The sequence below is a fragment of the Chiloscyllium plagiosum genome, unplaced genomic scaffold, assembly GCF_037043375.1.
Source record: "Chiloscyllium plagiosum isolate Xiang-an unplaced genomic scaffold, Cpla_swu_hap1 HiC_scaffold_33, whole genome shotgun sequence".
Lineage (NCBI taxonomy): Eukaryota > Metazoa > Chordata > Chondrichthyes > Orectolobiformes > Hemiscylliidae > Chiloscyllium > Chiloscyllium plagiosum.
Window position 1 is genome coordinate 2,838,797 of NW_028270171.1, and position 23,165 is coordinate 2,861,961.

Consider the following 23,165-nt stretch of genomic DNA (forward strand, 5'->3'; position numbering starts at 1 on the left):
CACTGGGCTGGGAGTGTGGTTTTGTAAGATCACTGGGGTAGGGGGGTTGTAAAAATCAATGTACTGGCAGTTGAGGTGAGTTTATATTTTTAAAAAATTAAACAGGGTTGGAGGTTTTATAAAATCACTGAACTGATGGGTGAGTAGTTTATAAAATTACTGGGTTGATACGAGTTTATGAAAGTACTGAGTTGGGAGGGTGTTATAAAATTATTGGGCTGGGTGCATTTATAGGGCTAGGTAGGGGTGTTTTATATAACCTTGACATCTCAAGGGTTGTTAATAAAAAAGGATCACTGGGCTTGGAGGGTGTTATAAAATTACAGAGCTGGGAAGTGTTATAAAGATTACGGGGGAGGTGGTTTAAAAAGATACTGGCATGGAAGGTTACATAAATTACTGGAAGTTATATAAACATGGACTGGGGGTTGTTAGAAGTACTGGGCTGGGGAGAAGTTATAAAAATTACATGGCTGGAAAGTGTGATAAAACACTGGGTTGGGGAGTCATATATGCACTGGACTGGGGGCATTATTATAAAATTACTGGGTGAGGTTATATAAACACTGGGCTGGGGGTTTGTTGTAAAATAACTTGCGGGGGGGGGGGTTGTATTATATAAACGCTGATCTGGGGGTGTTGTCACGGGGGTTATGAAAACACTGGGCTGGAGGGTTGAAAATAAAATCATTAGGAGTTATTAAAAACGCTGGGGAGGTTGTTATAAAAATTATTCGTGGAGTTATTACAAAAAATCACTGGAGGTGTTGCACAAACATTAAGCTGGGGAGTTGTTATCAAATTATTTGGGGTTTATGTAAACACTGGGCTGGGAAGGAGGTTATAAAAATGATTGGAGTTATTAAAAAAAAAGGGTGATAGAAAACGCTGAGGAGGGTGGTATAAAAATGGTGGGGTTATGTAAACACTGGGCTGGGATAGAGGTGTTACGAAAATCTGGTTGCAGTTGCAGCAGCTCGAGCTCTGGCCCACTCGCGTGACCTGCGGCAGTTGCTGCTAGGACCCGCTTCCCGCGCCCGAAGAGCCTGCTCGGAGGCAGCAGGAGACGGGGAACAAGCGGTGCTCGGGTCTCGTTCTCCAGAGCTGTGGGAACAGGAGTGGCCGAGCGAAGTCTGAGAAGAAGAGAGAGGAGAGAGCGAAATATGTGAAGGCAAGGAGAGAGCGGACAGAGGGCAAGGAGGTCGTTGTGTGCTCAGGGAGTTGTGCACAAGGTTACCGCCGCCATCTTGGTTGGTAAGATGTCAGGCTGAGTGGTGTGCCACAGGGATTAGTATTAGGACCTGAATTTTTCACAATTTATTGAAAGAACCTGGATAGAGGGACCGAAGATACGGTGACTAAATTCAATGCTGAGTTAAAATTGGCAGGAAAGGAAGTTGTGAAATGAACGTAACAATGAAGGATAAAAATGATAAAGGGAAGTTAATGATTGCGCAAAGACCAGGTAAGTAGAATATCGTTGGGAAATTGTTCATTTTGGTCGAAAAAAATAAGAAAGAAGCGCATGATGTAGATGGTCAGAGATTGCAGAGCTCTGTGATGCAGAGGGATCTGGGTTTCCATGTAGATACATTTTTAAAAATGTAGGTGTGTGAATACAGCAAGTAATAAGGAAAGAGGACACAATGTCCCTGTTTATTGGGAGGGAAATTGAACGTGTTAGGATAATTAGCAAAAAATATTGGAGAAATTCAGCAGGTGTGGCAATATCTGTGGTGAGAGAAACTGAGCTGAAGTGCTGATTCAAGTCTGACTGTTCTTCGGTATCCTGTTTCCCGCAATTCTATTTCTCTGTCCATAACTCAGCAGGGAAATGGGAACCTGAGGTACCATTACACAGGAGGATGAGAGTAAGGAGGACATGGACAGGATTTTACGGTTACAGGGATGTGCTGGCAGATAGCAAACTGGTTTAAAGTGTGTCTGCTTCAACGCCAGAAGTATCTGAAATAAGGTAGTTGAGCTTGCAGCATAGGCAGGTGCCTGAGACTTCGATGTTGTGCCATTTTGGAGACATGGATAGAGCAGAGTCAGGAATGGATGCTACAGGTTCCAGGATTTAGATCTTTCATTAAGAACAGGGGGAGGTGTGGCCTTGTTAGTCAAGGACAGTATAACAGTGGCTGAAAAAACTTTTGACAAGGATTTGTCTACTGAGGTGATATGGGCTGAGGTTTAGAAACAGGACAGGAAAGGTCACACTGCAGGGAGTTTATATAGACCTCTGTAGAATTCCAGTGATGTGGAGGAGAGGATCGGCAAAACGATTCTGGGTAGGAGTGAAAGGAACAGGGTGGTCATTATGGGGTCTTTAACTTCCCCAACATTCACTGGAAATGCTATAACTATAGTACGTTGGATGGATCAATTTTTGTCCAATGTGTGCGGGAGGGTTTCCTGACACAATATGTCGAAGGGCCAAGAAGAGGGGAGGCCACATTGCATATGGTGCTTGGTAACGAACCAGGCCAGGTGTTTGATTTAGTGGTAGGTGAGCACTTTGGAGAGAGTGACTGTAATTCGGTTATGTTTAGTTTAGCGATGGAAAGGGAAAGGTACATGCCACAGGGCAAGAGTTATGAATGGGGGAAGGGCAATTGTAATGCGATTAGGCAAGACAGGATGCATAGAATGGGGTAGCAAAATACAGGGGGCGAGGACAATTAATGTGGAGCTGGTTTAAGGAACAGATATTGCATGTCCTTGCATGTCAGGCAGGGAGGAAGTAATAAGGTAATGGAACTGTGGTTTACTAAAGAAATTGCATCGCTTGTTAATCGGAAGAAGGAGGCTTATGTGACGTTGAGACAAGGTGGTTCAGATGAGGCGATGGAGCATTACAGATTAGCAAGGAAGGATTTAAAGAGAGAGTTAAGAGAAAGGAGAGGACATGAGCAGTCTTTAGCAGGTAAAATAAAGGAGAACCCTAAAGCTTTCTGTACATATGTGAGGAATAAAAGGATGACTGGGGTAGGAATAGTGTCATCTTCTGCCTGGGAACCCTCCAACCACAAGGGATGAACTCAGACTTCTCCAGTTTCCTCATTTCCCCTCCCCCCACCTTGTCTCAGTCAAATCCCTTGAACTCAGCACCGCCTTCCTAACCTGCACTCATCTTCCTGACCTCTCCGCTCCCACCCCACTCCGGCCTATCACCCTCACCTTGACCTCCCTCCACCTATCGCATTTCCAAAGCTCCTCCCCCAAGTCCCTCCTCCCTACCTTTATCTTAGCCTGCTGGACACACTTTCCTCATTCCTGAACAAGGGCTTATGCCCGAAACGTACATTCTCCTGTTCCTTGGATGTTGCCTGACCTGCTGCGCTTTTCCAGCAACACATTTTCAGCTAGGAATAGTGTCAGTCAAAGACAGAAGTGGGAAGTGTATGTGGACTCTGAGGAAATCAGAGAGGTGCTAAACAAATATTTCTGATCTGTTTTTCATTCAGGAAAAGGAGAATATTGTAAAGGAGATATTAGACTGGAAAGAATCAAGGTTAGTAAGGAGGAGGTGTTATCAATTCTCGAAGGTGTGAAAATAGACAAGTCCCCTGGGCCAGATGGAATTTATGCAAGAATTCTCTGGGAAGCTAGGGAGGAGGTGCTGGAGCCTTTGGCTTTGATCTTTGAATCGTCATTGTCCACAGGTTTAGTACCAGAGGATGAGAGGATTGCAAATGTTGTGTCCTTATACAAGAAGGGCAGTAGAGATGACCCAGGTAATTGTAGACCAGTGAGCCTTCCATCTGCTGTAGGAAAAGATTTGGAAAGGGAGCCTCCGGAGTGGAAAGATAAATCTGGGGGGGGGGGGGGGGGAAAGGGAGGGAATGTAGGAGCAACAGGGTAGTGGTGATGGTAGATTTTAATTTTCCCAACATTGACTGGGATTCACTTAGTGTTGGAAGTTTAGATGGATCAGAATTTGTAAGGACCATCTAGGAGGGTTTTCTAGAACAGTATGTAAATAGTCCAATTCAGGAAGGGGCAATACTGAACCTTGTGTTGGGGAATGAGCCCAGCCAGGTGGTTGAAGTTCCAGTCGGGGATTACTTTGGAAATAGTGATCACAATTTCATAAATTTTAGAATACTCATTACCTAAGACAGGAGTGGTCATAGAGATGTACAGCTTGGAAACATACCCTTCGGTCCAACCCGTCCATGCCGACCAGATATCCCAACCCAATCTAGTCCCACCTGCCAGCACCCGGCCCATATCCCTCCAAACTCTTCCTATTCATATACCCATCCAATGCCTCTTAAATGTTAGGGGAAAGCCAACTATACCAAAATTCAGTAGGAGCTGGGGAATGTAGATTGGGAGTAGCTATTTGAAGGTATATGCACATTTGATATGTGGAAAGTTTTTAAAGAGCGGTTGATTAGAGTTCAGGAGAGACATGTTCCTGTGAAAATGAGGGATAAAAATTGTAAGATTAGGGAACCATGGATGACAGGTAAAATTTTGAAGTTGAGACTAGCTAAGTGGAAAAAGGAAGCATACATAAGGTCTAGGAGACTGAAGATAGATGAAGCTTTGGAAGAGTATCGGAAATGTAGGACCAATCTGAAATGAGGAATTAGGAGGACAAAAGGGGGTCATGAGCTATCTTTAGCAATCCGGAAAATCCCAAAGCATTTTATTCATATGTAAGGTGCAACAGGTTAACTAGAGAAAGGATTGGCCACTCAAGGAAGAAACTTATGTGTGGAGTCAGAAAATGAATGAGATTCTTAACGAGTACTTTGCATTTGTATTCCATGACGAGAGGGACATGATGGATGTTGAGGTTAGATGTTTGATTACTCTAGGTCAAGTGGGAATAAAGCAGGAGGAAGTGTTGAGTATTCTAAAAGGCATTAAGGTGGTCAAGTCCCCAGGTCCAGATGGGATCTATCCCAGGTTACTGATGGATACAAGAGAGGAAATAGCTGGGGCCTTAACAGATATTTTGCAGCATCCTTGAACGTGGCTGAGTTCCCAGAGGGCTGGTGAATTGCTAATGTTGTCTGCTTGTTTAAGAAGGGTAGCAGGGATAATCCAGGTAATTGGATAAGATACTGAGGGATAGGATCTATTCCCATTTGGAAGAAAATGTGCTTATTAGTGATAGGCAACATGGTTTTATGCAGGGAAGGTCATATCTTACCAACTTACAGAATTCTGATTGGAATAGAAGGGGTGTAGATGTCATATCCATGAACTTGAGTAAGGGGATTGATCAGGTTCCCCATGGTAGGCTGATGGAGAAAGAGAAGTGGCACGGGGTCCAAGGTATACTAGCTAGATGATAAAGAACTGGCTGGGCAGCAGGAGACAGAGTAGTAGTGGAAAGGAATTTCTCAAAATGGAGAACTGTGACCAGTGGTGTTCCACAGGGATCCGTGCTGGGACCACTGTTGTTTGTGATAAACATATATGATTCTGGAGGAAGGTACAGATGGTCTGATTAGCAAGTTTGCAGATAGAGTCATAGAGATGTACAGCAGGGAAACAGACCCTTCGATCCATGCCGACCAGATATCCCAACCCACTCTAGTCCCACCTGCTAGCACCTGGCCCATATCCTTCCAAACCCATCCTATTCATATGCCCATCCAAATGCCTTTCAAATGTTGCAATTGTACTAGCCTCTACCACATCCTCTGGCAGCTCATTCCAAACCTATGCCCTCTAGTTCTGGACTCCCTGATCCCAGGGAAAAGACATTGTCTATTTATCCTATCCATGCCCCTCATAATTTTGTAAAGTTCTATAAGGTCAACCCTCAGCCTCCGATGCTCCAGGGAAAACAGCCCCAGCCTGTTCAGCCTCCCCCTGTAGCTCAGATCCTCCAACCCTGGCAACATCCTTGTAAATCTTTTCTGAATGCTTTCAAGTTTCACAACATCTTTCCGGCAGGAAGGAGACCAGAACTGCACGCAATATTCCAACAGTGGCCTGACCAATGTCCTGTACAGCTGCAACATGACCTCCCAACTCCTGTACTCAATACTCTGACCAATAAAGGAAAGCATACCAAACGCCTTTTTCACTATCCTATCTATCTGCGACTCCACTTTCAAGGAGCTATGAACCTGCACTCCAATGTCTCTTTGTTCAGCAATACTCCGTAGAACCTTACCATTAAGTGTATCAGTCCTGCTAAGATTTGCTTTCTCAAAATGCAGCACCTCGCATTTATCTGAATTAAACTCCATCTACCACTTCTCAGCCCATTGGCCCATCTGGTCCAAATCCTGTTGTAATCTGAGGTAAACCTCTTCGCTGTCCACTACACCTCCAATTTTGGTGTCATCTGAAAATTTACTAACTGTACCTCTTATGGTCCTATCCAAATCACTTATGTAAATGACAAAAAGTAGAGGGGCCCAGCACCGATCCTTGTGGCACTCCACTGGTCACAGGCCTCCAGTCTGAAAAACAACCCTCCACCACCACCACCCTCTGTATTCTGCCTTTGAGCCAATTCTGTATCCAAATGGCTAGTTCTCCCTGTATTCCATGAGATCTAACCTTGCTAATCAGTCTCCCATGGGGAACCTTGTCGAACGCCTTACTGAAGTCCATATAGATCACATCTACTGCTCTGTCCTCATCAATCTTCTTTGTTACTTCTTCAAAAAACTCAATCAAGTTTGTGAGACATGATTTCCCACGCACAAAGCCATGTTGACTATCCCGAATCAGTCCTTGTCTTTCCAAATACATGTACATCCTGTCCCTCAGGATTCCCTCCAACAACTTGCCCACCACTGAGGTCAGACTCATTAGTCTATAGTTCCCTGGCTTGTCTTTACCGCCCTTCTTAAACAGTGGCACCACGTTTGCCAACCTCCAGTCTTCAGGCACCTCAACTATGACTATCGATGATACAAATATTTCAGCAAGAGGCCCAGCAATCACTTCTCTAGCTTCCCACAGAGTTCTCGGGTACACCTGATCAGGTCCTGGGGATTTATCCACCTTTAACAGTTTCAAGACATCCAGCACTTCCTCCTCTGTAATCTGGGCATTTTGCAAGATGTCACCATCTATTTCCCTACAATCTATATCTTCCATATCCTTTGCAACAGTAAGTACTGATGCAAAATATTCATCTAGTATCTCCCCCATTTTCTGTGGCTCCACACAAAGGCCGCCTTGCTGATCTTTGAGGGGCCCTATTCTCTGGGGAGAAAGTGAGGTCTGCAGACGCTGGAGATCAAAGCTGAAACTTTATTGCTGGAACAGCTCAGCAGGTCAGACAGCATCTAGGGAAAAGGAGATTCGACGTTTCGGGCACATGCCCTTCCTCAGGAATGAGCAGAGAGTGTTCAGCAGGAGAAGATAAAAGGTAGGGAGGAGGGACTTGGAGGAGGGGCGTTGGAAATGTGATAGGTGGAAAGAGGTCAAGGTGAGGGTGATAGGTCGGAGTAGGGTGGAGGCGGAGAGGTCAAGAAGAAGACTGCAGGTCAGGAAGGCGGTGCCGGGCTGGAGGGATTCGGCTGAGACAAGTTGGGGGGAGGGGGGATGAAGAAACTGCTGAAGTCCAAGTTCATCGGGCCCTATTCTCTCCCTAGTTACCCTTTTGTCCTTAATATATTTGTAAAAAACCCTTTGGATTCTCCTTAATTCTATTTGCCAAAGCTATCTCGTGTCCCTGTTTTGCCCTCCTGATTTCCCTGTTAAGTATACTCCTACTTCCTTTATACTCTTCTAAGGACTCACTCGACCTATCCTGTCTATACCTGACATATGCTTCCTTCTTTTCCTTAACCAAACCCTCAACTTCTTCAGTCGTCCAGCATTCCCTATACCTACTTGCCTTCCCTTTCACTCTGACAGGAATATACTTTCTCTGGATTCTTGATATCTCATTTCTGAAGGCTTCCCATTTTCCAGCTGTTCCTTTACCTGCGAACATCTGCCTCCAATCAGCTTTCGAAAATTCTTGCCTAATACCGTCAAAATTGGCCTTTCTCCAATTTAGAACTTCAACTTTTAGATCTAGTCTATCCTTTTCCATCACTATTTTAAAACGAATAGAATTATGGTTGCTGGCCCCAAAGTGCTCCCCCACTGACCTCTCAGTCACTTGCCTTGCCTTATTTCCCAAAAGTAGGTCAAGTGTTGCATCTTCTCTAGTAGGTACATCCACATACTGAATCAGAAAATTGTCTTGTACACACTTAAGAAATTCCTCTCCATCTAAACCTTTTAACACTATGGCAGTCTCAGTCGATGTTTGGAAAGTTAAACTCCCCTACCATAGCTACCCTATTATTCTTACAGATAGCTGAGATCTCCTTACAAGTTTGTTTCTCAATTTTCCTCTGACTATTGGGGGGTCTATAATACAATCCCAATAAGGTGATCATCCCTTTCTTATTTCTCAGTTCCACCCAAATAACTTCCCTGGATGTTTTTCCAGGAATATCCTCCCTCAGCACAGCTGTAATGCTATCCCTTATCAAAAATGCCACTCCCCCTCCTCTCTTACCTCCCTTTCTAACCATCCTGTAGCATTTGTATCCTAGAACATTAAGCTGCCAGTCCTGCCCTTCCCTGAGCCATGTTTCTGTAATTGCTATGATATCCCAGTCCCATGTTCCTGACCATGCCCTGAGTTTATCTGCCTTCCCTGTTAGGCCCCATGCATTGAAATAAATGCAGTTTAATTTATTAGTCCTACCTTGTCCCTGCCTGCCCTGACTGTTTGACTCACTTCTGTTCTCAGCTGTACCCATCTCCGATCGATCTCTTTCCTCACTATCTCCCTGGGTCCCACGCCCCCCACCTTACTAGTTTAAATCCTCCCAAGCAGTTCTAGCAAATTTCCCTGCCAGTATTAGTCCCTTTCCAATTTAGGTGCAATCCGTCCTTCTTGTACAGGTCACTTCTACCCCAAAAGAGATTCCAATGATCCAAAAATGTGAATCCTTCTCCCATACACCAGCTCCTCAGCCATGCATTCATCCTTCTATTCCTGCCCTCAGTAGCTCGTAGCACTGGGAGTAATCCAGATGTTACTACCCTTGAGGACCTCCTTTATAAATTTCTGCCTAACTCTCTGTAATCTCCCTTCAGAATCTCAACCTTTTTCCTTCCAATGTCATTGGTTCCAATGTGGACAATGACCTCTTGCTGGCTCCTCTCCCCCATGAGAACATTCTGTACCCTCTCTGAGACTTCCTTGATCCTGGCACCAGGGAAACAACACACCATTCTGCTTTTTCTCTGCTGGCCACAGAAACGTCTGTCTGTACCTCTGACTACAGAATCCCCTAACAGAATTGATCTCTTGGAAGCCCACATACCCCTCGTTGCTTTAGAGCCAGTCTCAATACCAGAAACTTGGCTGTTCGTGCTACGTTCCCCTGAGAATCCATCACCCCCTACATTTTCCAAAACAGCATACCTGTTTGAAATGGGTATATCTGCAAACGACTCCTGCACTAGCTGCCTACCTCTCTTTCCCTTCCTGGAGTTAACCCATCTATGTGACTGTATCTGAGACTTTCCCTCCCTTCCTATAACTGCCATCCATCACATACTGTTGCTGTTGCAAATACCTCATCGCTTCTATCTGTCTCTCCAACCGATCCACTCAATCCGATAAGATTTGCATCCAACAGCATTTATGGCAGCTATAATCCGCAGTAACCCTTAAACTCTCTTTAAACTCCCACATCTGACAAGAAGTACATATCACTGCAAAGGCCATTTTTGCTCCTTCACAATCTACAGACCCAGAAAATAATACCGTCTTATTCCTATACAAACACTGCCCCAGGTTAAATTAATAGCTATGGCTTATATTTTAAGTTTAATCAAGAGACTTATCTCCAAAAACATAATCAAGAAAGAATCCACTATACTCCCTACTGCAGCCTTTCTCTTGGACAGACTTAAAACAACAATTAACTTAGCTGATGACATAAAGATTGGTAGAGTAGCAGGTAGGAAGGGGACTGTCAGAGAATACAGTAGAATATAGATAGATTGGAGAGTTGGGTGGAGAAATGGCAGATGGACTTCAATCTGGGCAAATGCTAGGTGATGCATTTTGGAAGTCCAATTCGAGAGTGAACTATACAGTAAATGGAAAAGTCCTGGGAAAATTGAAGTACAGAGAGATTTGGGTATTCAGGTCCGTTGAACTCTGAAGGTGGAAACACAAGTCAGTAGAGTGGTCAAGAAGGCATACGGCATACTTTCCTTCATTGGACAGGGTATTGAGTACAAGAGTGGGTAGGTTATATTACAGTTGTATAAGATTTCGGTTCAGCCACATTTGGAATACTGCATACTGTTGTGGTTGCCACATTACCAAAAAGACGTGGATGCTTTGGAGAGGGCGCAGAGGAGTTTCACCAAGATGTTGCCTGGTAGGTAGGGTGCTAGCTATGAAGAGAGGTTGAGTAGGTATAGGATTATTTTCATTAGAAAGGTAGAGGTTGTGGGGGGACCTGATTTGAGGTCTGCAAAATCATGAGAGGTATAGACAGTGTGGGCAGAAGGAAGCTTTTTCTCAGAGTGAGGGACTCAATTACTAGGGGTCATGAGTTCAAAGTGAGAGGAGAAACTTTTAAGGGAGATATGTGTCAAAAGGTTTTTATGTGGAGGTTGGTGGGGGCCTGGAACGTGTTGCCAGCGGAGGTGGTAAAGGTGGGCATGATAGCATCATTTAAGATGCATCTAGACAGATACATGAATGGGCAGGGAGCAGATCCTTAGAAAATAGGTGACAGATTTAGATAGAGAATCTGGATTGGTGCAGACTTGGAGGGCTGAAAGGCCTGTTCCTGTGCTGTAATTTTCTTTGTTCTTTGCAACAAAAAGGAGCAGGAATGGGCCATCTGACCCATCGAACCTGCTCCACTATTTGCTCAGATTATGGCTAATCATCTTGTGGACTCAGCTCCACTTACCTGCTCGTTCATCATAACCCTTAATTTATTTACTATTCAAAAATCTATTTTTGACTTACAAACATTCAATGAGGTTGCCTCACTGCTTCATTGGGCAGGGAATTCCACAGATTCACAACCCTCTGAGTGAAGAAGTTCCTCCTGAACTCAGTCCGAAATCTGCTGCCCCTTATTTTGAGGCAGTGTACCCTAGTTCTAGTTTCACCCACTAGTGGAAACAACCTCTCTGCTTCTAACTTATCTATTCCCTTCATAATTTTATTTATTTCTGTAAGATTATCCCCTTTCTTCTAAATTCCAGTGAGAATAGTCCTAGTCTCCTTAATGTCTCCTCATAAGCTCACCCTCTCAACTCCAAAATCAACCTAATGAACCTCCTCTGCACCCTGTCCAATGCCAGTACATCCTTCCTCAAGAAAGGAGACCAAAACTGGACACAATACAGGTGTGTCGTCGCTTTCACCCCATACGGCTGCAGCATAACCTCCCTGCTTTTAAACTCCAGCCCTTTAATTCTTTTATTCCAAAATTAATGGAGACTAAAAGGAGGAGCTTAAAAGAATGTATCTTAACATCTGTCAGATGTGAAATCAGGACACTTGGAAAGGTCTGGACAATCTCGTTAGTGTTACTGTGCACACGGATAATATACAGCCCATTGTGTCTGCACAACTCTCCAAATGACAATCATGGCTTTGAGTCCTGCTTCTGCCTTTTCCCCAATGCCTTGCACACTTTGTCTATTTTACTAATCATCCCTTGAAGAGGGAGAGTCAACAAAGTCTTGAGAGAGGGAAATGATGTTTAACAAATTTAATTGGAGTGTGTTGAGGGAGTACCATGTTCTGTGAATAATGGGGAGGTGCTGGATGTGCTGTTACTGGGATTCCAGAGGCATGTGATAAGCTGCAACATCAAAGATCATTGTGGAAAATAAATGTCCATGATGGGGGTGGTACAGCGACTCAGTGGTTAGCACAGCTGCCTCACAGCACCATGGATCTAGGTTCAGTTTCGGCTTTTGGTGACTGTGTATGTGGAGTTTGATTGTTCTCCGTGAGTCTGCAAAGTTTCTGCTGGGTGCTCCAGTTTCCTCCCACAATCCAGGTTCTGTATGACTTTGTGATTCTATGTGTAAGCTAGGAGGATTGGCCATTGTAAATGCGGAAATAGGGTGGGATGCTCTTCAGGGGGTCGGTCAGACTCAGTGGGCCAAATGGCCTCTTTCTGCACACTAGGGATTCTGTGATCCGACTTCGGAGATTGTCTACCCATACCCTATTGGGATGGGTAGACGATTGCCTAACGAACAGGAAATATAGGGCCATTGTAAGTGGTTTATTTCTGGTTGGTATGATGTAATGATGAGCGGTGTGCCACAGGGGTCAGTGCTAGAACTTCAACTTTTCACCATTTATAGAAAGGATTTGGATGGAGGGACGGAAGAAATGTTGAATAAATTCGCTGCTGAGTTAAAAATGGGGAGGAAAGGAAGTTGTGAAGTGAACATAACAAAGGACAAAAGGGATAAAGGGAAGTTAATGAGTTCAAAAATTCCTGGCAAATGAAGTATAGTTGGGAAATTGTCCATTTTGGGATATAAAAAAATGAATGAATCCCATTACGTAGATGGTGAGAGATTGCAGAGCTCTGAGAGGCAGAGGAAAAATATTCGAGAAGCTCAGGAGGTCTGGCAGTATCTGTGGAGAGAGAAACAGAACTAAAGTGTTGAGTCCAGTCTGACTGTTCTCCAGAACTCCATTTCCCTCAGTTCTGTTTCTCTGTCCATAACTGCAGTCAGACCTGCTGAGTTTCTCCAGGACTTTCTATTTGCTGTTTTGTGACCAGCTTGCTTTTCATCCGCCTTGTCCCCTGCCTCCACATGTATTTGATCTATTTCAATAAAGAACTTGTTAATCCTCATGGACCCAATTCCCATATATTAGCCCAGTCAATAATGCCCCACACAGATCTACAAACCATCATCTCGTCTTGAGCCAATTACTTTGATTTTCATTTCACTGCTTTCTTTGGAATCTGAAATGGAAACAGGTTTTTGATGATCAAATGGAAAATGAGTGTGAAATATTCAGAATTGAAAGGTGTGTCACTGTCACATGTTGCCTTTTACTCACACTCACATTGCAGCAGCCACTGAATGGTTCAGCTCACCATGACCTGCATTCCCATTGCCCAAAGGGCCAGCTCAGGGTTGGATTGAGGTCAGCTCACTTTACTAGGAAACTCCGGGTTAAAACCAGGAGTCTCCAAGGTGAGTGTGAGTCTCACTTGTTACCAACTCTGGCACACATGTGATCTGGATGCTGATGTACCCACACTTGTGGCATTATGAACTGAACTTCACTGCTTCCAACCAGAGAATGGCTGGTCCATCATGAGCGTAAGTGTGAGATTATCTATGGGCTGCCTTCTCAGGTGCAGAGCATTGTCACTGGTGGCAGGTGCAGTGACTCTGTGCAAGTCACTGATGAGAAGCTTTTGGTTTACTCTGTTATTGGACAAGGGATGGCAGACACCTGGTATGGTGGGACCTGGACCTGGATCTTTCTACCCAAAAGTAGAAAGACTGTAGCAGGGTGTGGCACTGGAGACCAATGACCAGGTACTGAGCTGATTGTGAAAGTTGACATCCTCCGTTCAGTAATTATGGTACTTGAGTAAAACCTTTAAAAGACTAACCTCGAGCCTCAGAGTGCGTCGGATTCTGTATCAGATCTGGAACAGAATCAACAGCAAATTAGTGGCACATTACAACAGTGCTCGTCCTTCTAAATGTACAGAGGTACTAATGTAGTATCAACAGAAGAGGAAGTTCAAATATTGATTTGTTGAATATTTCATATGGTTTTTAATCATCCTTATGAATCATAAGTCAGTTTTTTGATATTAAAAGGTGTTGTTTATGTACAGGGTGACAAGCTCTACAACACAAAGAAAGGCAGAATAGGCTGGGTTTTAGGAGGTTAAGAGCTGACCTTATAGAGGCTTATGAATTCATGAGGGGTAAAGATAAGATAAATAGTTGGTATTTTTTCCCTAGAATGGGGGATTTAGAATCCCTACAGTTTGGAAACAGGCTGTTTGGCCCAACAAGTCCAGACCAACCCTCCGAATAATATCCCACCCAAACACATTCCCTACGTTTACTCCTAACATGTCCCTGAACACTATGGGCAATTTAGCATGGCCAATTCACCTAACCTGCACATCTTTGGACTGTGGGAGGAAACCCAACAGACACTGGGAAAATGTGCAAACTCCATACAGTCATCCAAAACTGGAATCGAACCCAGGTCCCTGGTGCTGTGAGGCAGCAGTGCTAACCACTGAGCCACCATTCCACCCATATTTTTAACATGTGAGGAGAGAGATTTAAAAAAAGACACGAGTGACAATTTTTTTCCAAAACAGTGGTTCGGGTGTGGTCCGAACTTCCTGACGTGGATACGGGCACAATTAAACATTTAAAAAATGCTTTGATTAGTACGTGAATAGGGAAGGTTTGGAGGGATATGGGCCAGGAGCATTCAGGTGGGAGTGTTTAGTTTGCGATTATGTTTGGCATGGACTGGTTGGACAAAATTCCATGCTGTATGACTCTGTGTTCCTTTAAGAAACAGCTGATAGTCAGTGTTCACAGCTTGGTAGGGTTTGTTCTGGAAAGTTCTTTGACATTAGCAGCCTATCAGAGAATCGGACAACCTTGAAATTTCTACCTTTTAACATGAGTGACTTCTCTAAAATGGGTAGATCTTGAGGAGGTGCAGAAACTGTTTAGTCACTTCTTTTGTTATCGAGCAGCCCATGAGGAAGGTTTGACATTACTGCAGGATACTGCCTGGCGCAGACTGAGGGAAAGTCAAGCAGGGTAGTTTAGTGCCAGGCCTCTAGTTTAGGATTCACTTCTGAAGAAGGCAAGGCTGAGGGAGGCCAGAAGGTGAGTCGTTTGGAAGTTGGGGATTCAGTTTGAGTTTTGTTGAAGGGATAGTGAGTTGTACCACAGGGGATTGGAAGCAAGGTTCCTGCCCAATGAGAAGGCCCAGGATTCAGGCCTGCTCTGTACTCCGTTTACAAATTTGTGGACCAGGCATCAATAGTGTTAGAATGGTGACCACCGGCCTGGCCAACTGGGATATGGGAAGTCAATTTGGAGCTGATAATGTGTTGCTGGAACAGCGCAGCAGGTCAGGCAGCATCCAGGGAACAGGAGAATCGACGTTCCGGGCATAAGCCCTTCCTCAGGAATGAGGAAAGTGTGTCCAGCAGGCTAAGATAAAAGGTAGGGAGGAGGGACTTGGGGGAGGGGCGTTGGAAATGCGATAGGTGGAGGGAGGTCAAGGTGAGGGTGATAGGTCAGACTGGGGTGGGGGCGGAGAGGTCAGGAAGAAGATTGCAGGTTAGGAAGGCGGTGCTGAGTTCGATGGATTTGACTGAGACAAGGTGGGGGGAGGGGAAATGAGGAAACTGGTGAAATCCGAGTTCATCCCTTATGGTTGGAGATTCCTAGGCGGAAGATGAGGCGCTCTTCCTCCAACCGTCGTGTTGTTGTGGTCTGGCGATGGAGGAGTCCAAAGACCTGCATATCCTTGGTGGAGTGGGAGGGGGAGTTGAAGTGTTGAGCCACAGGGTGGTTGGGTTGGTTGGTCCGGGTGTCCCAGAGGTGTTCTCTGAAACGCTCCGCAAGTAGGCGGCCTGTATCCCTATAGAGGAGGCCACATCGGGTGCAGAGGATGCAATAGATAATGTGTGTGGAGGTGCAGGTAAATCTGTGGCGGATATGCAAGTTTCCTTTGGGGCCTTGGAGGGAGGTGAGGGGGGAGGTGTGGGCGCAAGTCTTGCACCTCCTGCGGTTGCAGGGGAAGGTGCCGGGAGTGGAGGTTGGGTTGGTGGGGGGTGTGGATCTGACGAGGGAGTCACGGAGGGAGTGGTCTTTACGGAATGCTGATAGGGGAGGGGAGGGAAATATATCCTTGGTGGTGGGGTCCGTTTGGAGGTGGCGGAAATGACGGCGGATGATACGCTGTACATGGAGATTGGTGGGGTGGTAGCTGAGGACCAGTGGGGTTCTGTCCTGGAGGCGGTTGGAGGGGCGGGGCTCAAGGGCGGAGGAGCGGGAAGTGGAAGAGATGCGGTGGAGGGCATTGTCGACCACGTCGTGGGGGAAAATTGCAGTCCTTGAAAAAGGAGGCCATCTGGGTTGTACGTTTTTGGAACTGGTCCTCCTGGGAGCAGATGCGGTGGAGACGAAGGAATTGGGAGAATGGGATGGCGTTTTTACAGGAGACAGGAGGTGTATTCCAGGTAGCTGTGGGAGTCGGTCGGTTTGTAGTAGATGTCCGTGTTGATTCGGTCGCCTGAAATAGAAATAGAAAGGTCGAGGAAGGGGAGGGAGGAATCTGAGACTGTCCAGGTGAATTTGAGGTCGGGGTGGACGGTGTTGGTGAAGTGGATGAACTGTTCAACCTCCTCGTGGGTGTACGAGGCGGCGCCGATACAGTCATCGATGTAGCGGAGGAAAAGGTGGGGGGTGGGGCCAGTGTAGTTGCGGAAGATGGACTGTTCCACATATCCTACGAAGAGGCAGGTGTAGCTGGGGCCCATGCGGGTGCCCATGGCTACTCCCTTCGTTTGGAGGAAGTGGGAGGATTGGAAAGAGAAGTTGTTCAGGGTGAGGACAGTCGAAGGAGGGTATCAGTGGAAGGGTACTGGTTGGTACGGCGGGAAAGGAAGAAGCGGAGGGCTTTGAGTCCTTCGTGATGGGAGATGGATGTGTACAGGGACTGGATGTCCATGGTGAAGATAAGGCGTTGGGGACCGGGGAAGCGAAAAGTCAATCTGGACTCCAGTTGTGCAAGCAGAGTCCTTGTATATATTTAGGGCTGAGATAGATTCTTGATCCATTGGGGAATTAAGAGTTAAGGGAAGGGGCAGGAAAGTAAATGTGAGGAATATCAGATCAGCCATGATTGTATTGAATGATAGAAGGCTTGCAGGATCGAATGGCCTATTCCTGTTCATATTTGTTATGGTCTTATGCTGTTGTGTCAATCAAGCAAGCTGGTTTGTTCTGGGCAGTGTTGAAGGATCTGGGTGAGGAGAGTGCACTATTCCTGACCCTGGGAGACTATCTGTTATTGTCAGGGGAAAGAGTTAAAGCTCAGGAGTAAAACTGATTTACTGACCATCACCCAGACTCTCATCAGAACGGCTTGAAATCACTACAAAACATAGAGAGAAAGTGTGATTAAAGAAATACGTCTTGTAGGAGGGAGCATAGTCAGTGATGTTGACACCCTTGCATCTAAGTATCCCTCAGTCTTTTTGACTTTCTTACTCTGTCTTTCATTCTATTCATTTGCTGTTCTTCTGCCTTTCGTATGGAGGATAGGTTAGTGCAGACATTATAATAAACAAACAGGAACAACGTTTCTACTATCCTTGTCCTTTTAGATGGAAGTAGTCATGGGTTTGGAAGCTGCTGTGTGAGGATTTTTGATAGTGCATAGTGCTGCTATGGAGTGAGGAAGTGGATGTTGAAGGTTGTGGATATGTTGATAATCTCCAATCTCTCCATCAAGAGAGAATCTAACCATTACCTCTTGATGTTAATGATATTCCCATCACTGAATCTCCTCCTATTAATATTCTGAGGGCTTACTATTAACCAGCCATATAAAAGCAATTGTAATGATTGTAACAAGGTCAACCAGCTGGACCTCATAGTATGAGTTCTCTGTTTGGGCTGTTAGTCTGGTCCAATTAGGGATCCCTGGCCTGCTCAAGTGTAACTAAAGAGTGACTTGGTGACAGATATTGGCCACTGTGGAGTTATCTCAACAGTGGTTACAAGAGAAAATTTGAGACTTGGAGTCCTGCAGTGAGTAACTCACCGCCTGACTCCCCAAAGTCTGCCCACCATCGACAAAGCACAAGTAAGGAGTGTGATGGAATACTGCCCATTTGCCTGATGGGTTCATCTCCAAGAACACTGAAGGTATGGTTTTTACTCTACTTGCTGATTGCCATGGAGTTAGAGAGGTTTAAACTAACCTCTTGTCACATTAGGCATTCAGAAAGGAGGAGATTAGGCAGAATTCCTGTTCTGTGCCATGGTCTCGTGACCCCTGACAGGGACCTGTGCTGGCACTGGGTGGCATCAATCACAGACTGGATTATGTAACCCAGTTAACCCTTGAAGATCAGTAACTGTGTCACCCGTGAGGAGCTGGCCCTGAGTGAGTGTTGCTTAGTCTGAGGGTTCTCAGGAGAGGACAGTGGGAGGAGAATGAGGAAAGGTAATATACTGAACATCACTGAGACTCTCCATAGAATGCCCTGAAACACCTGTTAAAAACAAAACAGAGAAACAATGAGCTTAAAGAAAAAATTCCTTCAGGAGTGGTGTTGTCAGAGGGATTCACATCTCAGTATGTATGCAGGAGCAAGGAGTAGGCCACTGTGACAGTGGGAGTTCATGAGGAACTCACTGTGTCCCTGTGTCAGAGACAGTAAAATAGGCAGGTCCAGAACATCCTCAAATAGGAGGGTTTATTCGGCTGATCCTGGGGATGAATGGATTGTGTTACAAGGTGTGGTTCAGTGGGTTGGGCTTCTACTCTTTTTGGAGTTTAGAAGAATGAGAGCTGACCTTATAGAAACAGACAAGATTCTTAGGGGAGTTGATATGGTAGATGTGGATAGGCTATTTGCCATCCTGGGAGAGTCTAGGACCAGAGGGAGGGTATCTCAGAGGAAGGGTGTTGCATATTTCCACAGATAAAGAAGAAATTTTTCTGTGTTGTGAATCCATGGAATTCTTTATTGCAGAGGGGTGTAGAAGGTGGGTCATTAAGGATATTCAAGATTGAGATAGATTTTTAATCAGGAAGGGAATCAAGGATTATGGGGAAAAAGCAGGAAAGTAGAATTGAGCATTATCAGATCAGCTATGATGTCATTGAATGGCAGAGCACATTCGATGGGCTGAAAGGTCTACTGCTGCTCCTGTGTCATATTACCAGAAAGTCAGGGAGCACTAAGTTAAGATCCTGCATGAAAAATACACTTGCTGTTTATCAGCCTCTCTGTCTGTGTGTCTGTCAGTCTCTCATTCTGTCTGTTAGTCTTGATCTGTTTGTTTTCCCCAGATGGAGGACAGAACAGTGGAAATAAATAGTATAAAGCACCTTGGCCTGTCATTTTGTTTCTCTGCCTTGTCTCTCTTTTATATTGTCTCTGTCTTATTCTGCCTCAGTTTCTTTTGCTGCACTATCTCCCTTGTTCTGTCTGTCACTCCTCTCAATTTTCTCTTTCTGCCTCTCTCAATAATCAATGTATTTCTGTAATGCAGATAACGTGCTCATCCCTCCTTTAGATCTGCTCATGTCAGACTCCGCTCTGATCAGTGAGACCCTGTGCATGAGAGCTGCTTGCTTCTGTAACTGGTCATTACTAGAATTTGTCAATTTAACCAAGGTTATTAAGAATCCTGTTCAAATATTAAGACATACAAACCTTCAATATCAGCAGCTTCTTGTCTATCTGTAGAAACAAAAAAGTTAATTAAATATGAAAATAAAATCACATTGAAATTACAATAAAATCTCAGAGAGGAACATGTTGGAAAATGAAGAAGAAAGTCAATAATACTGACCATCAGCCAAACTCTCATCAGAACGGCTTAAAATAACTGCAATAAACAGAAAGAGAGAGAGAGAATCAGATTTGAACAATCTTTCACAGAATCACAGGAGCATTAGGGAGCAGAAGGAGGCCATTTTACTCATTGTGTCTGCACTGGCTCTTCAAATGAGCATCATTCCCCCAGTGCCGATTTCCTACTTTTTCTCTAACCCCTTGCGTTTTATTTCCATCCAATGTGCACTTGGATGCCTCAGTTGAACCTGCCTCCTATTGGATCAATTCTCCTCTTGGCCTTCTTCTCTCCAAGGACAACAGTCTCAACTTCTTCAATCTATCCTCATTGCTGAAATCCGTCCCCACTGGAACCATTCCTGTAATCACTTCTGCACTGGCTCCAACACAGCCACATCTCTCCTGTAACATGGTTGCCAGAACTGTACAGAATCTTCCAGCTGAGGTCCAACAAGTATTGTTTACAAGTTAAGTATTACCTTCTTGCTCTTAGGCTCAATGCCCTGTCTATAAAACCAAGAATACCGTATGCTTTATTTCATACATTCTCATTCTGGCCTGTCACCTTCAGTTATCTACACTGATGCACCCAAATCACTCTGCTCCTTAATCCCCTTTAGAATTATACCCCTTATTGTGTATTCCTGAAAGGGCAATTAGTAAAGCTCAATGTCAGTAAATTATTCAATGAATGACTTCCCAGTTGGTCTGTCTGTCTGTCACTCTATCCGAATGGGGCTGGGCCTCCTGAGAGATGGAAGGTCGTCCCAGGTTGGCTGCAGGAAGCTGCATGCTGCTGCAGCCCTTATTTCCCTGCGGCACTTGTTCATGTGCCAGCTTTGTGTCAAAGATCCTTTACCTGTTCTCACTGCCTGATGTGTGACCCTGCTGGATTCAATGTCGCATTGCCTTCTCTAGCTCCCTACTATGCAGGAATGGAGGATTTAGCCCTTTCCTGTTTCCATTGCCTCTTGCCTGCATGAAGAGGATGCTGCAGGAAATAGAGGCACTGATCATGGGGCCTGTGGGAAGGAGTCCAAGGAGAGTAGGATCAAGAGGTCACAGGGTCAGCATCCATGGCCACAGAGTCACTGTAAAGTGCCTCTATCCTGAGTTGATGTTTATGGGGATCTAAAGGCCTTGTGTTCTTTTTATGTTACCCATTCACATAATGTCAGCTTCACTGGCCAGCCCAGCATTTATTGCTTGTTCCTAATTGCCCAGACAGCAGTTAGGAGTTTACCACATTGCTGTTCGTCTAGAGTTACATGTAGGTCAGACCAGGTAAGGATGGCAGATTTCCTTCCTCTAAGGACATTAGTGACCCGGATGGATTTTTACAACAATTGACAGCAGTAACACAGTTATCATTGGGCTAATGTTTTATTCCTGATTTCAGTTTAATTCACAGTGGGATTCAAACCCATAACACAAGCCTGGAGTTCTAGATTACTCAGAGATAGTGAGGACTGCAGATGCGGGAAAGTCAGAATGGATAAGAGTGTGGAACTGAAAAAAAGCAAGGCAGGTCACACAGCATCAGAGGAGCGGCAGAGTTGATGTTCCGGATCAGAACCTTCCATCAAGATTGGGAGGGGAAAGGGGGTTGAGAAATAAATAGAGGGAGGGGGGTTGGAGTTCAGGGAAAGGCAGGTCGGATGGTGATAGGTAGATATAGGTAGGAGGTAATTGTGATTTGTCAGTGGGAAAAGTGGAGTGGATAGGTGGGAAGAAAGCAAGACAGGTTAGGTCAGATAAAGGGGTGAGATGTAGAGGGAGAACTGGACCTGGGATGAGGTGGGGCAGTAGGGAGATTTGAAAGCTGTTGAATTCTGGATTACTGGAAACGCAAACAGAACTAGAAAAACTCAGCAGGTATGGCAGCATCTATGGAGAGAGATAAACAGAGTTAACATTTCAGCTCCAGTTATTCTTCTTCAGAACAGATCTCCACAGATGCTGCCAGATTTGCTGAGTTTCTCCAGAAATTTCTTTTTCTATTTCAGATTTCCAGCATCTACAATTCTGAGGGTTTTTTGTATTGGGTTACTAATTCAGTGACTTTGCCCAAATTCTAAAGCTTCCCCGTTACAGAATATTGGACAGGGAGGGATGGCTGTGTGGGTGGGTGTGGGAATCAGTCCCAGTAAATAACCCTACAGCCTTGACATTGAGAGCTTTCTAACTGTATTAGGGATGGGAGACTGCAAATATTAGTGTTCAGCCCCTTTCTAATAGTTACGGAAATAGTTAAATAAATTACAAGATTATAACAGCGATTACACATTAAAATGATTAATTAACTGGCAAATGCTCGAAGGGGACATTCTACGTTTGAAAGGTTTTTGTAGAAATTTTTCTAAGCTGTAGGTTTGAATATTAACCTGCACATTAGACCCTTTTCTCACTCGCAGCTGAACATTTGAAGCTGCTGAATTTATTAGCTAAGACAGAATTCCCTACCTCTGCAACAGGACTGGCCTAAGAGCCCGAGGATAGCGAGCAGAAACAGACTCTTCATCTTCACTTGACCTTGCTTTGAATGCAGAGAATCCCAAAGCCAGGCGGTTCTGTGATTGTTGAGGAGTTGCAGGTCAGCTCAAGCGTTTTATACCATTCCTATCGACAGTCACAGGGAGCCACGTGATATTGTGGTTGCTACCATCTGCTAACAGGAAGGACCAAAGGTAACCACACAGAGCAGTTCCAAAACAACCCCCTGCCCCAATTACAATCCCGACAGGACCAGGAGTCAGAGATCACAATGTGTAATACTGAGTGACTGGTGATTCAGACAAATCATTCCACCTCTCTTAGCTGTTATTATTCCGGGAGGTTGTGGTCATTCTGGATTTAGCCCATATTTCTATTTGCACAAAAATTACTCTTTCATATTTTGGTGCTGGGTCCAGTTCTAAGCATCCTTTTCTGTGCTGCAGCCAGGATTCCGATCTGCTGTAACAATCTCGTGGCTTTGAATTGCCTGCTTACATCACAGGCACTGGCAACCGGCTTTCCATCTGATTTCCTACTGCCTCAGTGCCTCTCCTTTCACACAGACCCCCGTCCCCCTGCCCCACCGAGCACACTGATACCACTCCTGTCCCCTCTTCTTTCACAGCAGCCCCTGTTCATCTATTCCCCCATTACCCTGCTCTCTTATTCTCTACCCACCCCAAGCACACCGATACCATTCGTACACCCCCCTGCAACTGCCTGTTCTACCCACACAAAGCTGGGTAACCAAGGTGGCTGAGCTATTCTACCCTGATTCCTTCACAATTATAACTGTGTTCCTAAAGCTTTAGGAGGTGAGTATCACTGGCTGGCCCAGTGTTTGTTGTCCCACTCCTAAATGCCCTGGAGAAGAGGTTGCTGAGCTTGATCAGGACGAGCCCTTGGGCTGGTTTCTGTTTGGCCCACTCAGGACAAGAGATCTCTGTATCAAACATTTACCTGACGACAAGGGTCTGATCTCATTCTGTGCAAAATCAAGCAGCACAGGGAATCTCAGAAGTTATCTAAAAAAAAACTATGAAACCTCTATTAAGCAAA

At 45.0% G+C, this 23,165-nt stretch overlaps 1 protein-coding gene across 6 annotated transcripts in view; it reads right to left on the reverse strand.

Annotated features, from left to right (window-relative positions):
• LOC122542090 (uncharacterized) overlaps positions 1–22,329 on the reverse strand; it is a 164,394-nt gene extending 142,065 nt beyond the window's left edge. For 4 of the 6 annotated variants that reach the window (XM_087978201.1, XM_087978200.1, XM_087978199.1 and 1 more), the window contains exons 1-6: positions 22,074–22,328; positions 19,609–19,644; positions 19,470–19,496; positions 17,138–17,173; positions 13,635–13,670; positions 12,915–12,971 (exon numbers count right to left, since the gene is read on the reverse strand). In XM_087978201.1, coding sequence (XP_087834327.1) covers positions 12,915–12,971; positions 13,635–13,670; positions 17,138–17,173; positions 19,470–19,496; positions 19,609–19,644; positions 22,074–22,131 — 250 coding nt within the window. In that variant the 5' untranslated portion in view covers positions 22,132–22,328. Of the gene's footprint in view, positions 1–12,914; positions 12,972–13,634; positions 13,671–17,137; positions 17,174–19,469; positions 19,497–19,608; positions 19,645–22,073 lie in introns of all 6 variants that reach the window. The other 2 variants (XM_087978196.1, XM_087978195.1) reach the window with 1 other exon arrangement.
• Positions 22,330–23,165: the final 836 nt, after the last annotated feature.